At 36.6% G+C, this 24,334-nt stretch overlaps 1 protein-coding gene across 2 annotated transcripts in view; it reads left to right on the forward strand.

Annotated features, from left to right (window-relative positions):
- Positions 1 to 24,334, forward strand: part of LOC135075522 (lachesin) — a 93,930-nt gene that overhangs the window by 53,806 nt on the left and 15,790 nt on the right. Inside the window, exons 3-7 of one of the 2 annotated variants that reach the window (XM_063969949.1) lie at positions 1,473 to 1,606; positions 4,540 to 4,725; positions 5,335 to 5,527; positions 12,995 to 13,123; positions 20,467 to 20,586. In XM_063969949.1, coding sequence (XP_063826019.1) covers positions 1,473 to 1,606; positions 4,540 to 4,725; positions 5,335 to 5,527; positions 12,995 to 13,123; positions 20,467 to 20,586 — 762 coding nt within the window. The remainder of the gene's footprint in view (positions 1 to 1,472; positions 1,607 to 4,539; positions 4,726 to 5,334; positions 5,528 to 12,994; positions 13,124 to 20,466; positions 20,587 to 24,334) is intronic. The other variant, XM_063969956.1, reaches the window with a different exon arrangement.

Genomic DNA, 24,334 nt, shown 5'->3' on the forward strand with positions numbered 1-24,334 from the left:
GCGAGCCGGCCGATATCTGTGCTGGGACCCTTGTGAATACAAAAAAATCGAACCGTAACCGAGTCACAATCGGGTTATGCGTTATTATATTTTCGCTGATGATTCTAGCGGTTAGAGAAGTGAACTCTCTCGATCAGAAGGTCATGGGCTCCCAGAATGAGATACCTACGCAGATTGAAAAATGATTCGTAAGTAGTTCTTGAAACTCTGTTTGATTAGGATATTTAAATATGAAATTGATTCTCAGTAAGTTGGCTTATAAAAATTACTACTAGAAATACGATATCGGTACGGCTATCGATCCAATGAAGCCAAGACAAACATTGGAAAATTACAATTATAAATTCAGTATAAAATTTCATTGTACAAATTGACTTTAGAAGACGTCTCATTAATGCCAACTCATCTCTCGATTTGAATAGAAATGATAAGCTAATTTTAATAAAGCGAAAATGTATTTAACTTAACAAAGCACTATTTCAGAATCTTTCAGTTGTGATTGAACCAGTACCTATAAGCTTAACTTGTAAAAGCTGTTGGATTTCAGCAGTATTTTATTCGCTCTGCTGAGATCACTGAGTAACAGACACGCATGACAAAATGTGGTCTACCAATATGCCTCGAATCTTGCAGAACTACATCTGTATGTGTTATTTGGCAGGATCTTGCATCTGACAAGAGAGAAATACCCTTGCATACACGGTAGATAGGATACCTAGTAATATTTGAAAGTTTGTGAGGAAAAGTAACAACCAACCTACCATCCACTTAGGATGGTTGTTACTTTTTCATGCAATAACTACTAAATGGATTTAAACTTGAAAGCATTATTTTTAATTGGCCAAGTTATAACGATAAGTGATAAGTCAGTCACTCTGCGATATAAATAAATAAATAAATAAATACTGAATGTCAGGCTGGTTAATAATAATTTTCAAGTATCTTTGTTAATGTTTACTGTCTTTCAACATTGTAATAAATCAATTATCACATTGGAAGTCCACAATAACAGTATTAAACCATTAATTTGAACGACCGCAATCAGCGACTACGGCGCTTTTTATAGATCGGTTAAAATGGCAAAAAGCGATAAAATTTAATCCATTGGGAGACTGTTGACCTGTCCTCATGGCTATTTATACAAAGTACTATATTCAATATTTATTTATCCGATGTAAAAAAAACGAACTTATTTTAAAACAGTTTTTAAATGTGCTGATTGACGTATAAACAGAAATGAATGGAAAACTGAACTTCCATCCAACATTTTTACATAGTTTTATGTAGATTTATCTATAAAAATTGGTATGAAAATCTGTCGGTGACAGGAGTCCACTCTTACTGTCAAATGCTATCAACTCCCTTTATAAGACCTCTGGCCAGTTTGAATAACTAACGACCGCAGCCGAATCTGATTAGTAACTACATACTCATAAGCGATGAATAATTTCAATGTTATTTTTCTTTTCCAGCTTTAGGTCTGGAGCCCGACTTCCTATACCCCCTGGAGAACGTGACCATAGCGCAAGGTCGAGACGCCATGTTCACCTGTGTGGTGAATAACCTGGGTGGTTACAGGGTGAGTGGCGACTCCGCCACTGCCAGGGTGTGTATCAAACCGACTCATTACAGCTAGCCATAGAGGAGCACCCTCACGCACCTATGGGTTGAGATTTATAATGGTAAACATTGGCCTGCCGAACTCCAAATTTAATCATCAATCTAGAATTTCGTACTTAGAATTTGAACTTAGATGTTGGTTTTGAAACGTTTCAATTTCAATTTTGATTGGTATTGTAACTTTTGTTAGCAGTGTTTGTTATCAATTAATTTGTGAAGCAATACATTTTAAAGTATCATAATTGAATGAGAATTTCATTGTAACTGTTAACAAGAACTTATGGTAATCAATTTTACTAGGACTTTATCTAACCTTTTTGTAGAGTAGATTGACTCATACCTCAAAAACAACTGAACATTATAGATCTCACCCAAATACTTCTGCACTAACTTTCACACTTCTTTAGTACACGACCTCTGCACTTCTTCGCACGGTTTCCAACTCACAAGCACTTCTAGTACTATCTCTATCTTAGCATAGAGTACACGAAACTAATTTGCACAATAAACTGTAACTTTGTCCACGATAGCAGTAGAGCTAGACACTCGCACTACTCGTACTCGCACTGAACACAACTTAGACTAAAAGCACAGACTAAAAATTCGGAATGTTCTCAATTCTCATAGCTCTTTCTTCTTACTTTGTTCAACACACAATTTACTTTTATTTCACTACTGCACCAACAATTAGAAGTCCAAAATATATTCAAGCATGTTCCCAAGTGCACATTTAATTTTAATATCATAGTGAAGGTAAAGTCAATCATTGTCAAACAAAAACCTTTGGACAAACCACGATGGAGCACCCTCCGTCCAAGGAATTTACGTTGCAAAACAGTCACTTTACGAAATTAAAATAAAGCCGAGCAAACCCCCTGGTCCCCGTTCAATCATTTCGAGAGGCTGCTCTCAAACTGTCCGGAGAGTTAATCCGGAACACTATCTAACGGTCGATATCATAGATTTGTCACGGGGAAAATACGAGTACGTATGTTGTACGATATATTCTATGTGAAAATCAATGAACTGACTAAAAGTAGTAGATGTGTAAACTTAGGCTGCCTAAGTTCAAATAAAAACAAAGGCGCTAAGTAGGTATATTGAACCCGTATTTTTTATTTAAATGGGCGCTTGCTTTTGTTAACGATCTGACACGGGAAGTTGTTGATTATAATCTTTAATGTAACAAACTTGCCCTAAACGTTTAGGTTTGAACGATGAATTTAACTTATTTATAAAGAAAAGCAGATAGGTATTTTTATTTACAAAATCTTATTAAACTAATGAAAGCTAGCAATGCAAATGCTCATACTGTATACGAGCAATTATCAAGGGATATAGAAATACTACTTCGTCCATTCCCATTACAAACACCGATGAGTTAAACCAACAATTCGACCATGAATCGGTTTCCGCAACAAACACTCGCGATAATAGTCTCAATGGGACCGTTAGTTCAGGTCACTCGATTTCTTACGATACTTCGAATCCCCCGACCGGCACATATTTGCTCGGTGTCTATCCCGATAACTAATTACACAACACTAATAACATCTTGCCTTCCGATTCCCTTGAGCCTGAAAACGTTAAGATTTGATGGGAATATTTTTCAACGTCGGAGAACTAATTTCTTGGTATCTTGACGTATTACTGAGAAATTAAGCTTTGGAAAAATATTATTCAGTACCTTTTATGTCGATTCAATGGAATTAGTAAACAAAGCAAACTGAGGACCAGACAGTAAGCTCTAACACGTGACTGTTTTAAGTAAGGAATTTCCATATTAAATCTAGAAGATAATAGTGAAGAAAGATTTTTTTATTTAGAGAGTTATCGCATGCACAAATACACACTTCTATTTTTAGTAACACCTCACTTCGATATGCACCGCTGGTATGGATGAGTTCAAACTGTGGTATGGTAACTATATCTATCTTATTTATATTATTATAATGCAATTTTAACTAGTAACTGCTGTAAAAACCTCTACCCAACGTTTCATTAAAGGATTCAAATGTAAAAATCTGACGACATAAGTTAAGATTGCATATTAAATATTTTCCGGTTTTACAATCCTTTCGCAACTCATATCAATAATGTTGATAGTCTAAGATGTAACAACAAAAGAAAGGATTGTAATTACCCTAACTAAACTAAAACATTCAAGTGTTTCTCTTGCAGCACGACGCTTCAGTGTTTTCGTTTTTCTCCGTAGAGTTAATTTTCACTGTAGGCACCCTATTAGCAACTTAACTAGTGTACCTACTGCACAAGCACTTCTATTCAACTGTTGACCTGTAGATATGTATGAACCTCTTGCACCTACACCTTGTAGTGCACCTAATTTGCACTCTACTAATATTTGCAATAATTATTATAACAATCAAGAAATCAAATTGTTACTTGAAGACGAAAATCCGAGTAATTTTAATCTCTTATTGAATTGTCACTGCCAACGAAGTAGTGAATGTTGTTTTTAACAATAAAGTTTTAATACCGGAGTCTGAGCGCACACCAGAGAAGTATAAACGCCATATTTCTGTTCGTTTTTTGTTACGCGCTATGCAGGAAATTAGCTTCTATTGCGATGTCGACGGTTTCGGTAAAGCGGGTGAAACGAGGGCCGTTTTCACAGCGCGCCCGCAGCCGCTCATAGCGGCGACCAGGCCAAAATGTAATTAAAAATTCCGAGAGCATTTTACTAGGAACTCGCAACAAGATAGTGTTGCTTGGCGCTCGAGGATCGTTGTCGTGACTGCCTCTCGGGGGGCATTCGCTTGTAATTAGACTTGTTTGCTGGAACTCTTCATCGGCGTTTTTAGGGCGATAAGCGCAGATAATGTTGCTGTTTTACTAAAAATTGTGTTTGCTCTTTACTTGGGCCGCGGCGTGGGAATGGACGATCGTTGGCGGGATCAGGTAGCGTGGATCAAAGCGGACACAAAGGCGATCCTGGCGATCCACGAGCATGTGATAACGAACAATGCGCGGCTGAGCGTCACACACAACGACTACAATACTTGGACGCTGAACATTAGGGGGGTCAAGCGGGAGGACCGAGGACAATACATGTGCCAAGTTAACACTGACCCGATGAAAATGCAGGTACGATTTTATTTTTTGTATGCGCGCACTTTGTTCGGTATTGAATCATTTTCCATGCAGGATTTTATTCGGATTCGCAAAATAACCAAGTACAAAACTATACTACTTATAGAAACTAAAACGCTTAGGCATGTTTTTACATGAGTTGTTTGTACTGTACCTCTAGTAGGAAAAACTTTCGAGTTCGTTTCGTTGCGTATTCAAAGTGTCATCGAAAAATTTTGTATGAAAAATTAAACAGCGCCCCCTAGGGCGGCTATAATATAGGGGGCGCTGTTTAATTTTTCATACAAAATTTTTCGATGACACTTTGAATACGCAACGAAACGAACTCGAAAGTTTTTCCTACTAGAGGTACTGTTCTTACTGGACTAGTTACTGTTTTAAAACTTGACATAAAAAAAAGAATAAAATTGCAGCCGTACATCACTTCTAAATATTTTGCCGATGTTATCCCCAACAGATATTTCAGTCGATAAGCGAACTAAACAACTTTACGAACAACTGAAATTTTCCTAACCCAGCACGGGTGGCGTGAACGAAACTTTGCCCAGAGTGATTTAAAGATGGAGAAAATTTAAACAACTCACGAACTTTTTTGCATTACAGACCGCGTTTTTAGAGGTGGTTATACCCCCGGATATAATATATGAAGAAACGTCAGGGGACATGATGGTGCCAGAAGGGGGTTCCGCCAAGTTGGTCTGCAAGGCAAGAGGGTATCCTCCTCCCAAAATTAACTGGCGTCGGGAAGACGGAGGGGACATCATTTCGAGAGGAGGACCACAGGGAAAAACTAAAGGTAAGGATACCTCTTTAAATAATATTTTATCTTAAGTTTAAAAGAGTTCTTAGAGAGTCTTTAAGGTACTATGAGATTATTCTACGTTGAGGCACATTAAGTTATATGCACGCTGCTCTTTTCTTAACGATTTATAGTGTTTCTAAAGCATATTAACACGTATGTAAAAAAAACATTTTGTCAAATTAATGTAAGTGTGCTTATCTAATTTATGTCGTCAGTTCAGTCATATCAACATCATAAATAGGGTACTGAAATTAGCACTAGAGTTATCACGTCCCTACAGACCGGCCTGATTTGGTTACGAATAAATCAGATATCAGGCGGAATAGTAGGAATTTGCCTTAATTCTATAATGGCGTGGTCATTACCCTAGGGTTGTCAATCATCGTAAATGGCAGTCATAGATAATCTTCTTTGCCTCTTCTTTGGACTTGTTAGTGCCTTGGCGTATTCTTTACATTTTGATATTGATTTAATATCAATGAATTATACCATAATAATAGTGATATTTGATTTAACAACGAGATTACTTCTATCCCGAATGACCATAACACAAGGTGCACTGTGTGGTATTTATTATATTCTGCGAGAACCCATATTAGTTACATAGCCGAAGTCGTGCATTGTTCATTACACTTAAGCTAGGTATCAATGGGAATCCTACCGCAAATCTAGTTTGTTACCCTATCATTTCAGTTATCTATATCTATAAAAGGAAGGTCACTGACTGACTGACTGACTCACTCACTCATCACAAAATCTCAGAAACTACAAGGAGTCTTGAATTTTGCATGGGGGTTCTTTTTAGATCGTAGGTGCTCACTAAGACGAGATTTTGCAAAATTTAACCCCTAAGTGCATGTAAATCTATGTTTTTTCCAACAATACCCTATTATTCCTGTTAACCAGCAAAATCTATCACATCCCTGCATTAAACAGTGGCGTGCTGTGTCCGTGTTATTTACTTTAATTACCCACTCCGTAGTCAATTTAACTGCGAAAATTGCGACATAATTTGTCCGATAAAACTTGCATTAGTTAGCATTGTTACGGTTAACTCCACCCTCGTTTAAAGTTGCCAACTCCATCTTTTGTTGTTTATTTATATTTATTTACTTTTAATAGGGCTGGCTTTATTTAACTGACGTAAAGGGGAAACTGATGACCACACGAAGTTTTTCTGTTATCAATACCTTGTTCTAATCTTATTTCTAACTGTACCTGCTACATCGCATGCATGGAAATTGACTTCCAGCCTTTGTCCAGTTGAAAAAACTTCTTATTAAAAGTAGATCCAATAAAGGATTTTTTATGCATAACAAGGCAGTCTAGGACATACATTACATATCTGTCCTGTAAGTGCCTGTAAGGATTTCAGCTACAATATATTAAAAAATAAAAATCTTGACGAAATAAATTATTAGTTAACCTAAAATGTACCTATAACCTCCTAAAACCCAGACTCGAAATAACAAAAAAGACTAAAGAATACTTATGTATAAAAAATTGCACAGTGGGCGGTTAGTACTATAAACATTATTACAAAGCTGTGTTTGATAAAGGTATTTTAATTTTGTACGACGTAAGAGGAGGATAAGTTCAAGTTTATTTTTCCAAAAATCATGTTTACAGTACCTAAGGCTGAAAATCAGCTGGCTGTGTATGTAGACCGGTCAAGTGTGAGAACTAGGTTAGAACGTTCACGCGCGTAGTTTATTCTGCCAGAGATGGGTCAAGCTCACCGCGCAAGTTTTATGAACCTCGGCACACAGAATGCAGTTTCGTATAATTTTAATTAAAATAAAACGAAACACGTGACTCCGCACGCCATTGCGAGTTAGAGCTGTAGTTTTACGAGGTGTGTTCAAGTTATGATATATTTGTCTAGTGTAAGGCAAAGGTTAATTAAATTAATTCACTGGTTACTTGCTTGATTTAGTTTTCAGTATTCAAAATTTAATATACATAATATTATAATGTACTACACATTTTTGTTGTAAATTAGCAGTTATTATAATTAAACATGATTCCAATGTTTTCATTGTCCGTGAAATGAAGTTATTTAATACAAATAACAATGGTATCATCATTCCAATATAGAAAAGCTTCAAGCCACTTGATACTTAAGAATATCAATTCCTAAACCTTTTACTAAGAAATAAGGCATTACCAAAGAACTCCAAAGAGCGGGTAACAGATAAATCAGCTTAAAATATTCACTATTGAATCTTAGCTGTAAATCACACCACAGCACCTCGAGAGCTATTACCATTCACACCGCCCCCCTAATCCCGCGGGCTTACGGTCCAGACGGACCGGGAATAATTACTAACTCATCTCCTCTCTTCACCATATAAAAGTTTTACAAGATTAACATATCCGTAGAGCTGCTAGGCAGACATTTTGGTAAACGTAGTGCTATAAAACGAAACAAACGAAGATCCAGGAAGATTGCGATACTTACTCTTTTGAAGATATCGAAAGAACGCGAAACAAATGACGATCGTAGAAGATTGCAATTAGGATCGTTTTAGTGTGACAGTAAGGCCCTTTTCACATGTCCCGGTTGCCGTCTAACCGGCGCCGGGTACCCGGTGGTGAAGTGTATGGGCATGGTACGTAGCTTTCACATGTACCGGCGTAATTAATCCGGCAGGCCCATACACTTCACCACCGGGTACCCGGCGCCGGTTAGCCGGCAACCGGGACATGTGAAAAGGGCCTTACACGGGAAGTGTTATTTTTTATTCTTAAAAAAAAAACAATTGAAGACCTCATTTTGGTGTGGATGTAAATATTTTCCTGTGTTTATATCTATTTCTCAGACAACTCAATTTATTACTTTTGAGAATAATGGCAAACTTTTCAAATTATTCAGCATTATTACGCCATTAAATCAACTATTCCAATCGACGTCTGATTGCCACCGTCATCATTAACTCACAATCGAAACGAACAAAAATTATACGGGAGTTTGTGACAAGTGGCAATGGGTGGCGCACTGACAGCGACGATCAATCAGCAGTTTCACTTAACCCGCCGCTGTTCAAACCTTCTCCTGCCATCAGTCAATTCATTAAGCCAACAAAGTACCGTAACGACTACACCGAGCCGAGCACTCGATAGAACTCGACTGGAATCCAATATAAGTAAACAAGGCACCGAGCCAACTAGACGCTGAGCGGGTTTACGTGACCCGACGAAAGATCTTCAACCACTAAGTTTGAAACTATCCAAATATTATACAAATGGTATAAACATTAGAAAACATAATAAGTGCCATTTCAATTTCTTACATTGTCATAAATAACTGGACAATTTTATGCGGTGTGCAATAAAGAGCAGATCTAAAATAATGTCCAATACAACGATAAATTATGATTAAATAATAATAGTTACGCCAAATAACTAACCTGTTCAAGACGTAAACTAATCAGCAAATCAATCATAGTCTGTCTGCAAAGTTATTATTCGACTAGAAACACTATTAAATAAACCACAGAACATTCAAACCAAAAAGGCAATCGAAATTCCGACCCTTTCAAGCTCACCTATAACGTGACGCCGCGTAACTTTCCAAATTGTCTGTAATTGACCGCGTATCAAGGAAACCCCGGTTTCAAATTAACTGACATCGAAAACAATCATCAATTTGACTGAAGAAGTCTAATTAAAGAAGCCGTTACAAGTTACCTCCATAAATCTGGGCTGGAAACAATACAGGCTATCCATTACGAAGGCCAATGTTTCTCCGCTTAATATTCCGATGAGGAAAGTTCGAGAGGCCCGACTCGACAAATATAGTTTTTTAATGAACGGGCTCTTTCAAATTTGTTATCCCCGAACTTAGTTACGTCAAATAAATCACTTTAAGTGCAAGCCTTGTTTTGCAGCTTCTTTGATATATGTATGCGAGTTCAAGTAAAGTGAATCAATCATTTGGGAAATACTTATGTATTCGTTGTCGGTAACTACTAGTAATACTAAAGGAATTTTATTCAGTCACAAAAATAAGCATGAAGACTTCAATAACTTAAGTTGACCAGTAATTAATCACACAACCAACCAATAAAAAATATGCTCGAGCGTCTAATAATATTGACTTATTATTACTTCAGTTATCAATTATTATAATTCTGAAAAAATATGAACATAAACGAAGCCACAGATTTGAATTTTCCAGAATATAAATAAAAACTATCAAACATCTCCGGATAAGATATTCATGGGACGAAAGAGAGAACAATAATAATAATGCCCGCAGACAGTAGTGAACAAAGGGTATTATTCAAAATTCGCCCTTTATTGTTTCGCATAAAACATATTCCGCTGACAACGGCGTGTCGCGTGCCTATTTGTTTCATGTTCTACAGCAAATTATGCAGATAAGCGAATGAATGGCGGAAACTTACTCGTGGCGGGACCCGGCGAGAACAGGCTGTCAAGTTTATCTGAAAAAATCTGATTAATGAACAAGTAACATTTGCCGTCTGATTTGATAACAACGCCTTTTAAAAAAATAATTAAATTAGAAATTAAGCTACAGTCGCTTTAAGCGTAAACATGATGTATGGACAAACGTTAGTCAATGAACGTGCTACGAGCCAATTCCATCCGTAGGCTTCACGCTACGAAAACTTAACATACTCGTAGTTTCGTAGCAGTTACGAGTTTAGGAGTCACTACGAATGATTGTCCAATGTAATAGTATAGCTAACGCAATTCAAACGAATGCTATTATGAAATGTACGAGTATAACTATTCGTATATAAATATTTGCATGACATTCCATATAGTTGTGTGAAGTGATTTGGCTGTTTAACACTTAACTGTGCCCTAGACTGATGCAAATTAACTCCGCCATCTTTCTATTCGGCGCTTTCATCTGAGAAGTTTGAAACAGATACAGCACTACCCGACCCGCCCCGCTAATCCCCATTATCAAATAACTTGAATATTTAATAACAATTTTTGAGTTCGAAGGGAATGTTTGCACGAATCAGTTGAAGGCTTTCATGGGCTGCCCAATTATAAGGAAATCCATTAAGACTTATCTATTTCCATGGCTAATTAAATTCGCCTTCGCGAGGGTGGCACGGGTACCTTAATAGAAAATAATAATTACCAATTCGGTACAACACTTTTCAAGTTCTTAATTAAAATTATAACTTCGGAACAAAGAGTGATGAGAAAATATTGCTTTTCCATTTCACTTGAGGACTCGGAGGTACTAGAGAGTAGATTTTCCTCGCTTAACGTAGATCTCAGTAAATATTTGACACGTGACATAATAATATTAAACCAACCAAGATGTTCCCTTTGGGATTGTAATAAGTCTTACTTATTATACAAAAAATATATTTAAGAAAGTACTACCTTTTATCGTGAAATCCATTTATCCTCCTTCCTTTTTCGTGCTCATTTTTATTTTTGAAAGGTATCTTTAGTGATTTTTTAGGTTAAGCTTAATTTATTGGAAATATTATTCTAAGGAGGATAAAACTGTTTGTGTGAGAAGCCAACCAAATACAAGCGGACAGTGTTGCTAGACTTCAATCTTTTATTATGATTGATCTATTACCAAATCATACCGTGTGTGATAAAGTTTCTTGCCCTTGTTGTCACCTCAGGTAGGTAAGATCCTTTTGCAAAACATTCATTCATAGATACACAACTTAAAGTGCAAACATTGTGCTCACACCATATTTCTTTTCCGGCACTCCGGTCAAGTCAGTGTGTTCGTACGTCTATGGCGAACCACTACAGTCCGCGGGAGCGTCACTTGACTTATGACACATCGACAGGCCAAGTTTATTCAACGGCCCGCCTCGAGACGGCACACAAACTACGTGGAGACTCCCCAGACAGTTTATTATAACTTTTATATTTGCGCTTCCGAAGTATGTAAAACAACGCTTATAAAGTTTATGTTCAGTTCAGTTGCATCCGCAGTATGCGCTGGGAAATGTTACGATGTAGAGACACCCAAAGATTTTAAATTGATAGTGTCAATGTGATGATGGCATAAGCATTACAATAGTTTTTATACTGCAGTATTTAATTCTTATTTAGTACTAATATCGCTTAAAAATTATGTACAAAGTTTTGTATCACTTTAAAACAGTTAAGTAAGTGTTACTGCTACATAGATGGTTTGTTCAGCATTATAAGCTTTATTGTTGTTTCTATTAAACTACAACAAAGCCCCGCACATTATAGTTTAATAACGGTAATTACTAAGCGAATGTAAAAAGGTATTTGAAATTCGGTAAAACCGTCCTTTTAAAATTACACAAAAATCCCTGCCAAATTTTGTAATAACAAGCGGGACCACTCGACGCCTGTCGCTGTCCGCGCATTGTTTGCTAACGAAGCGGCCGAGCTCGAGGGCTCTACACTTTAAACCATCAACCTTCAGCTCCTTCGGAAAATATTGCCCCAGCTTTTTATCCTCTTGTTTGAATAATGGCTGTAAACGTACTTGGGTGCCATTTGAGCAAGGTGTCAGGAAAACAGCTCGAGTACAAACCACTAACGGCGGTTGTTTACGGAACCCGTCAACTTTTGCGAGGAGTGTTTTCTAACACTCGGCGAAATGTAAAGCAAGCACTAGAGTGGATAGTGTAAACGACTTCGGTTGATTTTTGAATTCAGGAAAGTTTAATTTAAAGGTAGATGTTTTCATAGGATGTCAGTGAAATGAAATCAATGCATACCAGTTTGTGTTATTGAAAATTATCAAAACCTAGTAACCTATGTATTCATTTAAACGTAACATGCGCTTATTTCAAAACAAAACGCAATCGATATTTAGGTGTGCCTTTGCATTAAATTCAGAGATTTTATTCACATTTTGGAAAGAAGAATAACAAGAAATCTTAGCATAAAAATTCTCACAAAAATAAAGAGAATACCAATTTAGCCGAATTTTGATTCGATCTCTTTATTAAACAAGTAAGTTAATACAATGAGGTTCCTGAAGTAAATAAAATATTTTAATTTTATATCAAAACAACTACTGACTGTCCACAACTTATCTCACGCCAAATTCTGGTCCGTTAAATAAAGTTTGGAATCCCGTTTCACCCCAATTACAGTTGATTAATCTTTCATATCGCAACTTTCAAAAGACCAGGAAATTAATTACAATTTCTGATTCTGGATATTATCTGCCTTAAGGAAGAGAAAATGTTAATCACGCAATATAAAAAAAAATGATTTTACACCTACCTACATAGCTATCATACTCATTTTGTGAATAGGTATCAGCTTGCACGAGGAAGTCTATTATACAAAATTCTATCAAAGAAACTACTTTTATCTGGGCAAATCGAAAACCAAAAATGTTACAAAACATGTACCAAAAAAGAGGCTACTTGAGTTAAAATTACGGGATTTAAACCATCCAGGTAATTATAATGCAAACAAAATGTAACAATAACTTTAAATGTTTTTTGTCCACAGTAACATCAATAGAGGGCGAAATCGTAAACCTTACGAAAGTGACGCGATCAGAGATGGGCGCGTACCTCTGCATCGCCGCCAACGGAGTGCCCCCCTCTGTCAGTAAGAGGATAATGCTGCATGTACATTGTAAGTAACACTTTTTTAACTTTGTCGGCCGTTTGGTGTAGTGGTTCGGAACGGACTACTATTCCGGATACTTTGGGTACTTTGGGTGTCACGAAATATTTGACGCTGCGCTGACTGTACAGACGACGATATATCAAGATTGTGGCTGTCAGTACAGTAAATAGAGGCGATATTGCAAAAAAAAATTATATTCTGATGTGCTGTCCTCTGTAAAAGAGTAAAATGCATCGCCTCTTGTAGTGTCGCGGACTTACGCATTTAGTATTGCTTTAATGTTAACTTTGTAGAAAAAAGTTAAGCTCTTAGATGTTAATTCTGTGAGTGTCAACCTCCACAATGAGGAGATAATTTTGAGCACAAATAATTAGAGCTAGGAAAATTATTTATTCATTAACATCCAGCTGGGAAAAAACACGTGTTTTCTAGATAGAACCAAAGAATTTATTACGCTGTCTTAATCATAGGAAGTCTCAAAAAAGCCCAGCGTGAATAATTTCCAGAATCTTGTGTAAAGTTTCAATAGATAATTAATAAAATAAATCCCAGTGCCGATATCAAAGCTGCGAAACCATAAAACACTTTAAAATTATTCCAATTAAGTTGCTTCGATAGACTGAGTATCGATTAAATTAATAACTCTAAATTGAATAGTAATTTTCATACTGATGGTAGTCACGACCGATATAAAGCATCGAATTTGAATTCAAAACATGAATCAATTGGTCCATCGATAAAGCGTATTCACCTGCGTGGGGGCAAAAAGCGGTTTGACACGACGCGAACTTACTTATCGGCCGATCTCGAGCTTAGGGTTGTTCGATGATTTAGTTCCAGAATATCGATGTCTGGAGATGGTAATCTGACGAAGTTGCGCAGATAATGTGAATTAGTTAAAGTAGATGTGAGTAAGACAATCTGTGTTACTCAAACACAGTGGTAAAGTTTTGAAGTGTTAATAGTGAGCTCAAGTGATATCTACTTCAAATATGATGTACAAGTATTTGAGTAATGTAGGAAGACATAACTTATGACGTCGTTGCATAACAGTGCAATAATAATTGAGATGTTTAATGTGTATGCCCATCTAATTGGCTTTAATGCGTATTTTTCCAAAGTGAATAGATATACCTTCTTAATACATTTTTGTTCCTTGTCAGTGTCACTCGGTCACAGTTAAAAACTGAAGCATTTGTTTTTTGTATTGAATAAAATACTAAAAGCTACAAAAGTCAAACTGTTCAATTCGCCGCATTATCCATTGTGTTATAACACCAAACATCCCTATCACCCTAATTTATAAGCGGGAGTTATTCAACGCTGTCGGGACGACTCGACGGCTCGCACACGTAAGCAATTGGGAGATTTTCGTGTTATCACGTATCATCTTCGGCGCGTGCCGAGCATTGGAATTGAGCCGAGCGAATGTTTAGTGAAACTTACCGATGTTGACTCGAGTTTGTGTTTACTCGAGCGATGGACTCGAAACTTAACGGTCTTGTTTGATCAAAAAATTTGAATCTCGTTACGCTATCTTCAATCAGCATAACTAAGGATATCGTTAGCCCGAGATTTGCATGAACTATTTTAGTATGAATTTTAATGCCATACTGAACTTTATTAATATTGTTCTTCTGAGCTGCAAGCGCACATAAATCTGCGGGTCTAGTCAAAACGCACTTTAAAATCGCAAACCCATCGCAAACCAGTCGCAAACAAATAAGCAAATCGCAAAAGAGGTCGATAACAAAAAAGGCTTAGTCAAACGGCAAAAAATCGAATCGCAAAGCCCTACTTACCTATCGATAATCGAAAGACTGGATTGAAATTTCCCATACAAAGGCTTAGCCAACATGCATTTAAGACTCAATCAAAATCGAATCGAATCGCAACACCCGCCATATTCATTGCGATTACTAAAACCCCGGTGATAAGCTTCGATTCGATCGAAAACCAATAGGGTGAGTTGCACCACCTAACTTTGACCGTAACTATGACGTTAACCGGTGTTTTTTGTATGGAGTTTGACAGATTTTAGACGTTTGTCAAAGTTAAACTAAGATGGTGCAACACACCCTAAGGCGGTTTTGACAAATCCGTATCGCGATGTCGTTTTCGACAGTTAGTTTGACGGCGAAGCATAGACGTAAACAGAGAGCAGAAAGAAGAAAGAAACAAATTAAAAAAAAAAGCTAAAAAAAGTAAAAACAATCGCAAAGTCATAGACATTTTTTAACTTTTATTCGATTTTGAATGAACTTTTATATCGCCGCGTCGTTGGTGGTTCAATGTGCATTTTGGCTGCCATTTTCCGATCGAATCGAATTACTGGTGACGCGGCGACTGACATTAGTGAAAACTTCCTATTGGTTTGCGATGGCATTTTGACTAGACCCACTGGAATAGATACTTTTTAATGATTTTAGGTTAATATGTACCTACTGTAGAGTGTCATTTACAGTAAACCTACTAACTCTTCTCACAGTTCGACCAACCAAAAAAGTGTTTGGTTTTTCACTCACTCGTAAAAGGTCAACTGATTTATACAATGCTTTTTTATCATATTTTTCACGTCTATCACGTCTGTTATTTGTATCGACGGTTCGTCTAAATCTCCAGGGAATCAATTGCTCTATTTTGTTCGATCGATCCGTAATCTGTGTTGTCCAAATAAAAAATAAAAAATTATTTTTAAATATTCTAATGTTTGGTACCAGGGACGTTTTAATGAAAAATCTAACTAATTGAATAAGAGCTCTCAGTAACTTCATTCTTTTGATTTCTGACTTGGTAAGCCTACCTATCCAAATTATTCAGACTTTTATTGACAAATTGTGTGTAATTGTGGGAAGGTAAAAGAAATGTTTAGGACCACTGCGTGAAAGTACATAAAGTACAATATACCTACCTACCTTACAATTAAATTATAGCTCGCTTAGAATATCAAGATGTGAATTGTAATCGTACGTGAACAAAACTGATACGGAATACCATTACAAGTTTCAATATAATACCCAGCCCTACAATGCAGCAAATTTTGAAATATGACCTAGTTTTAACATCCAATAGCGTTGCGAAAGTAAATATCGATATCGACATGACAGCACTAGGACACTCGTAAAATCTGTGCTTTGGACAGTGGGGACTGCACGTACATAGTGGCATACATGCTCATTTCCATCTGCATGGGTTGCGCCGTACAACTGGGGATTGACGTTGCAACATTTCATGAATTCGAAAACTCGACCGTAACTAATTTCGGAATTTGATTTCTGTGTCGGTGTCCTCTAGGAAAAGGGGATTTGGGATTGCACGGTAAATGTGATACTCTTTGTAAAATTTAATTCAATTTTAAAGCTTTTCTACTGTATTATTATGAAAGAGATAATTTGGTAGCACTTTGTGTGTTTTTATGTAGTGATCTGTTATGATTGACATTTTGCTGAAAAAAGCTACACATTACGCTACAAGTAAAAAAATATGTCTGTAATGCCATGCCAATCACGCTACTGAAAAATTTTAAAAGTGTCATAAGTAAGTATATTAAAATGAGATCAATAAAATAAATGATAAAAAAAACATTTCATCATTCAACTTTTCTGATGAAAATCTTCATTATGATCCGCCAAAATTCGGTAAACACTAGTACAGTGTGCTTATTATTCAAACTTTTTAATTAAGTTTTATTGATTGGCCTTTCCAGTTGCGGGTTCGGTTGAACACGGAAGTTTTTCGCAGCTCGTCCGCGTAGTCCGGATAGTATTTGCATTCTGTTATTGGCAGTCGGTGTAAACACTCGTCTGATTGAACAAATATCTATAAATAAATCGATAACACATTTAAATGCAGATCACTAAATCTCTGTGTGATTTTTAAATGAATTGATTAGGTTAGTTTATTTATTTGGGAGGCTTGTTGTTGAAGTTTTTAATATTCAAGCATGTACATAATTTGCCAGTTTAACAACTTTATTAGAAAGTTATTGCAATTCTAAACCAATTGGTCTTAAGTATCTTAAGAATTTATTTTTAAAGTAAATCAAATAAACGTCCCGCAACATTTTCATCGCAACAGCACACAGTGAAAGAAACACCAAATAAAAGAGTACGAAAATGAATAACATGAATCGCGAATTTTTATCAAGATTTTTCTTAAAAGGCCAACAAAAGTAATCGAGGTAGGACAAGTGATTCCGAGTTCATTTCGCCACCCACAAGTGGCTACGGCAAATAGACAGTTATAGCTACGACGACTTGGCGACAAGCGCTTAAGCGGGAGAAATTCACTTCATAGGAAACGCAATTTCAAGCGAACAAACAAACTACTGCCGTCTGAAACCCTTCCACTCAGTTTAATTACTTCACAAAGAATGCGTCGCGTTCGCTCGATGAGGAGACAAAATTAACGCTCTCAAATATTTAATTTAAATTTCCCCCCCGAAAACGAATGATAACAGCGGTCGTGCAGACTTGCGGCCGCTTACGAAACATAAAAAACACTTTTTTAGACCCGCAAGAGTGAAGCAATTCATTTGTAACAGTAAGTGCTTCGTAACGCGATGAGTTTCTTTTAGTCGATCCACAGGAACCGGGGAGACGGCAAATTGAGTTTAGAGAAAAAAGAAACAGCAAGCGAAGTGAACAAATCGCGATCAATTTGCACAGAATCCAGCTCGGTGTAATTAATTTCGGGATGTTTTCTTTAATGTTTGTTTTGTGACTTTCGCGTGAATGCGAGTGTAAACTGTTCTGTTTAATACCGTTTGTTGGCGTAAAGCATTTGACTTGCTAGATAACTAAAATACGCAGTCGCTGAAAATGCCAAGAAATCCGAAAACGGGCGGAGCGTGTGCGCCGCTCGGTTAATCAAACTGTCACTTCAAGAATTCCGCGCGGAATCCTCCCCAAGAAAACTCACCGTAACTTTTGATTGCCGCCGCGGATACCTATCTACTTATACATTTTAGAGATTACTTAATCACTTTCTTAACTTATACTTAAATAGAAAAGATTCCGCTCTTCATAATATTAGAACGCAACCGGACTATTTCAATCAGATTAACATTCCGTCGGTTCATTATTCCGCCTTATTTAATAAGCAAAAGGTTGCCCTCGGTATTCGCTTATTAATTAGAACAAAAATTCTGATCGTTCAGATTTTGTTCGCTAAATTGGCCACTCGAACTCGTAAAAGCCGTCCAAAGGAACTTAACGACGCGGTCAAAGAGAATAACCGCAAATAAGCTCCGATCTAAGCCAAGAAGAAAATTCCGTTTTCCTTAATTCACCCTAAACAGAGTTCGGGGGATGTCGGCACGATTGTTTACATTTGAGAATAATCCGTTCTTTTTAAGAACGACTTTAAGCGGTAATCCCTTTGATGCATGCCGTGTCAGTTTCAACTGCGGCTTTGTAAACGTTTCTTTTACTGTTAAATCTTGTTTTACCTACGTAACGTCTATTTTATGTAAAGTAGATAAATCTTGTAAAACAAAGATACTGTGTTATGTAATTACTCGATTTTTTCGTTTTACTTTTGATATTTTTATGAAACATACCTACTCGTATGCAGATTTTATATTTGAAAAAATCACAATCAGACCCTCCACGTTCGCGCTAAACATTATGAGTACTAACTAGCACTCGTTCGTATCAACCCAAAGACGTCCACTGCTGGACAAAGGACTCGCCCAAGGATTTCCACGAAGACCGGTCATGCGCCGCTCGCATCCAGGCACCTCCCGCGACCTTCACCAGATCGTCGGTCCACCTAGTGGGAGGCCTGCCCACGCTACGTCTTCAGGCCTCCCACTAAGTACTAGCACTAATTAGTCCATTCTAAATTGTCTTAAAGCACTACCTTATTATGTTGAGACACGAATTATCCTTCGGTTCAGCGAATGTGATAGTATGTAGAGAACATAGTATACTTAGTACCTATTTGCTTGAATATTCCCAGTTGGGTAATTTTCAAAGTAAACACGTGACTGCCGCGAAGTGCCGAGGCGCATCTTCGTGCAAACACTGCGTCAGCGACGCGAAAGATACACTTTACCCTTAACTTTTTGTAATTTTGGATCTCTACGTGTTATTACTTTTGACGTTACTAATTTTAAAAAAGACGATGTTATGAATTTAGGGTGGCCTTTGCTGTATATTGTAATTCTACTTACGTTGTACTATAAAAGCTGTTTTTATGTATAGTATTTGGGGAATTAATAGAAGTTGTTTCCTGATAGTTTTGACAGTTCCAACTCCTTGCCAGACAATATTTTGTGGGTAGCTGCCAAAGCCACAATGACCCAAACTTCATGATGCACCTACATTCTATCCTACTTATATTGGGAGCATACGCTGACAAACTTTCTGCTTTTATAAAATGACGTAGGTCTGGCGTTCACCAGCTCTTAGTCTATACCCTATGTATTACATTAAGTATGGCGATGCAAATAAATATCTATCTATCTATCTACCACTCTCTTTTATTACAAAGAAAATTAGCATCTTAACTACTTTATGTTATTCCACAAAATGTATTTAAATCAAACCAGCCGCGTTATGAAATTTGCTCATGCAGCAGTATTTTACAATACCACATTCCAAAGCATAAGAAACTATATTTCACACAGCGGAATGTCTAAATTTTACTTATTCCCGCAATCGTTTTGGGGCGAAAAGCGCTTTCAGTGAGCATATTATGAGCATTCAGTGGGCAAATCCGCGGGGTTTTGCTTGCACACATCAGGCCAGTGCAAGTAAACACTGGAAATGTGGAAGGAAACCGCGAAATGTGACTGCAATAGAGCTATTTATGGTTACATTTTCATGTGCCTAGGGATATGAATCATATTACATTAAACTACTCTTTGTGGTTTTGCTTATAAAAATATTTTACTATCAGACAGCTTCATGTTATGTCTGAATTAAAATGGTTACGATACGGTTTTGTGTTCTTTTGGTTCTGTTTAACGGTAGGGTAACTCATATTATAATTAAAATTATTTTTATTGAGAAACTCAACAGCAATTGTACAATCACATGGTTGAAAACATTTAATTAGAGACACTTATGCCCGTTTTCACCATCAATCCCTAATTTAAGTGACACCTATGAAAACAAAATTCCTGTTATGTGTTACAATAGAGGTCATTTAACAATTAGGAATTGATGGTGAAAACGGGCACTAGCCAATTACTGAGTTTCATAACTGCTACAAATTCAAGCAAGGTAAGTCTAGAACTAGGTTTATTTAACAAAATTAATTACTTAACGCACCGTAATATACTCGTAGATTTAAATGATTTAAATAATTTAAAATCAACCTAATCTATGGTTTTTTGTTGCCAGTTCATCCCCTGGTGCAAGTGCCGAACCAGCTGGTAGGAGCGCCAACCGGCACTGACGTCACTCTCCAGTGCCACGTCGAAGCCTCGCCCAAGGCCATCAACTATTGGACCAGGGAAAATGGTAAGTCCTGGACTTTACACCTCACCACATCGCAGTCAAGTCTTCTCTGGCCTCCAATTCTCGTGGAGTAGCGTCAACAGGCACTGAAGTCACTCTCCAGTGACACGTCTAGGCCTCGACCGGGGAAAATAGTAAATCTTGGACTCTACGCCTCACCGCATAGGTATTAAGTTCATTCGGCAGGTAACACTTCTCTGGATTTCAATCCTCGTGGAGTAGCCTGTATGAACTCGTAAGGGAAGTGGGAATAAAACTACAGCAGCTTATGCATGACTAGCAGCTAACTAACCGCTCTGTATAGCACAGTCCCGTACTTTCTCAACTCATAAATTAAAAAATTCAGTACAGAGCTTGAAGAGCCAACTCTACTCCTGCTCTAACCATGGTACTGAAATATTTTTCTCTTAACGTAAAAGACTTATCTGTATATGTACGAGTATATTTTAAAAGTGTGAATAAGCTTGATTGTGTGTAATTAGTATACTCGTGTCACTACCTATCTAATAAGCTAATTTGGCGAAGTTTGTGTAAGTTAAACAGAGTTAGCATGTTCACAAACTTGATTAATATGTCGCGTCTTAATCATATAATTTGACTAAAAGTATAAGAAGTAAATTGCAAATAATACTGAAAAATGCTGATGAATTACCTCGTGTCATCACTTCGAGAATTTTAGCTTTGTACAAGTAACTCTCTTGACTCGACAAGTGTAATAATATTTTGTGGAAAATTTACATTTTCTAATGTTATTTTCCTTATAGAAATTACGATTACTGTTTTTGTAACATAAAATAAAACCTAACTTAATTTAAAAATTTCAAGCAAAATCAGTGTTTCATACCGCCACAGCACCCAGCTTCAGCGACTAGTGACCTCATAATATCTGGTATCGGATCGTGCCTGCCAGTCAACCCTAAATAATTTCCTTGCGGTCGAAAACACGGCAGAGTACAATGTGCCTCGATGATATTCCCTGGCAATTTTTAACACCTGTTTTTAAATTGAGGTTTTTTGTAAAATTTTGAAAATCACGTAACAGTAAAATGCATATTTTTATAGACTAATTAATAGGTATCTAATGAATCGTTTCAAAGGAATTACCTGAAAATCTAAAATTTCCCAAGCACGGGCTATACAATCGAAAGATAAGATTTGATAAAGGATATCTATTAATTAAACTAATTTGAAAATGTTATTATAATTTTACGGAAAAGTTTTGAAAAACGTGCCATTTTGATAGACCACATTATTATTAATATCTAAAACACTGATGCTAAGAGTGAAAATTGGGTGTATTTACATAACTAGTACTATTTTTATCGCAACACCCGTTTGTCTAAGTAAAATTAGGTGCGGCAGATAACTGTTTACGTTCGCCTCGTAAACTATAAGCTTATTAAGTCCCAAGCACGAACCTCAAGAACGGAATGAGCAACTAATTTCATTATTCATAAAGCATATTGAAAGCGTTAAAGCACTCATTAAACTGGCCGTTATTCATAATCCGAATACCTTTCTTGACAGCTAGCTAGTCCACGCTTCAGCCACTTTTATTACGTATTTAAAGCAAAAATTATGCTGTTATTTCATGTCCGTTTTTCATTTCACGCTGATTTATTTTGACTTTGATTATACGGCGTCGATGTTACGGCCTATTAACGACCCCATAATTATGCCAAGATGACAACGTGAAATATAGCTGGAATTAATAAGAGGAAGCAACCGTTATAACTTTAAAATATTGCGTGTGATAATCCCTTTATTCGTCTTTTAGCAGCGAAGTATGCGATAAAATTCATTATCTGATTGTTAAATGGGTAACTTATATTGAGCAAATTGTACTCGTACAGAGAGATATTTAATGTTTCTTATACAATTTTAACCACGATGTTTACCCGGCTGCGCACCTATCACAAAATGACAAAAGTTTGAGCATTCTAGCAGAGATAACTTTCAAAATCCAGTAGTGAAATTGGACATTTCATAATAAAGAGATTTTTAGTTAAGTACCTACTTCTACAAAATATCCGTGTCAAAATTTCAAGAGAAAACATAGAACCTCATCATACCCCACTTTAAACGGGAGTCAAGTTAAAACCACAAAGTGAACTCAATAAAACCACCTGCTAACTAATACAAATAAGGCTCTTAACCTAACAAAACATCGGAGGGGTCGAGAACTTCATTATTTCTCATTAAAATGGCGCCCTCTGGATAAAAGTTGCTTATTTAGTGCTCGGGTGACATATGGACCAGAGTCCTTTGTGAGAGTCGAGAGATAAGCATAATATTTATTTTACAATGCTTCGTTAAAAATACTATGTCGCTGAAACTAGCATAACTTTGACCAATTATGTTATACCTACTCGTACAAGAATGAGTCTAATTCTGGCTTTCCTGCTGTGCGAAATAGAAACGCATGGACTTTAGTAGATCCTTTTCGCTAACTTTGTGTGACTTTTAAAATACATTTCGGCTTGCGGCTGAATAGCACTTTGAGTTCAGTGAAGATTTTTACTCTATAAGATATTATACTTCGTATCTCTCCCGAAGATGATTACGTTTTACATGCAGCAGTACCTGGGATGATGCCGTCCTTATCACACTTTTAGAGAATATTTATTTAAAAATATAAGTTTTAAATATAATAAAGTACGTGTTTTGACTCCTCAGCACCGTAGTACATTCCGCGGTCCGCCATATTTCTTGTCATTACTTGTGTTGGTGTTCGTCCGACTCACACGTACTTTTTCAAGAAAAATAACTTAGCGTGAAAATGGGTAAAAGGAAACGATCAAGTAATGGTGATAATAGTGAAAAGTTTGTTAAGAAACCTCGTATGTACATAGACAATGACAAATTATAGTTTTATCTGATGATGATGAACCAGAAAAAACATCGTTGTCTCCATCGTGCAGTCACTGCAGATTTGCATACATACATATTTAAAACATTCTGGTAAGTTATGAATCGTGTATTTTGAAATTGTTATGAAATAATGTGAATAATTTCTATTTTTTGTATTAAAAATGAATATTTTTAACTACCCTCCGTGGTAATGCTTTGTGTCCCGACTTAATCGCGTGTGGATACTAAACTACACGTACAAAAATCGTGTTATATAAAATACATAAACATCTCGAAGTAAATCGTGTGTGGATACTAAACTACACGTACAAAAATCGTGTTATACAAAATACATAAACATCCCGACGTAAATCGTGTGTGGATGCTTTATTGCTTATCCCGGCGTATATCGTGTGTGGATACTTAACTACACGTACAAAAATCGTGTCATATAAAATACATAAACATCCCGACGTAAATCGTGTGTGGATACTAAACTACACGTACAAAAATCGTGTTATACAAAATACATAAACATCCCGACGTAAATCGTGTGTGGATGCTTTATTGCTTATCCCGGCGTATATCGTGTGTGGATACTAAACTACACGTACAAAAATCGTGTTATATAAAATACATAAACATCCCGCCGTAAATCGTGTGTGGATACTAAACTACACGTACAAAAATCGTGTTATACAAAATACATAAACATCCCGACGTATATCGTGTGTGGATGCTTTATTGCCTTCGAGCGTAATACTTATCCCGGCGTATATCGTGTGTGGATAAGACATTTTTAAACTGATTGCATTTTGCTTTGATTATTTTCCTAACGTATTATCTTATAACGTGGGTAGACGTATCAACACGTCGTAAAATTTATAACATAATTATAAAT

This window comes from Ostrinia nubilalis, chromosome 1 (assembly GCF_963855985.1).
Source record: "Ostrinia nubilalis chromosome 1, ilOstNubi1.1, whole genome shotgun sequence".
In the NCBI taxonomy this organism is placed as follows: Eukaryota; Metazoa; Arthropoda; class Insecta; order Lepidoptera; family Crambidae; genus Ostrinia; species Ostrinia nubilalis.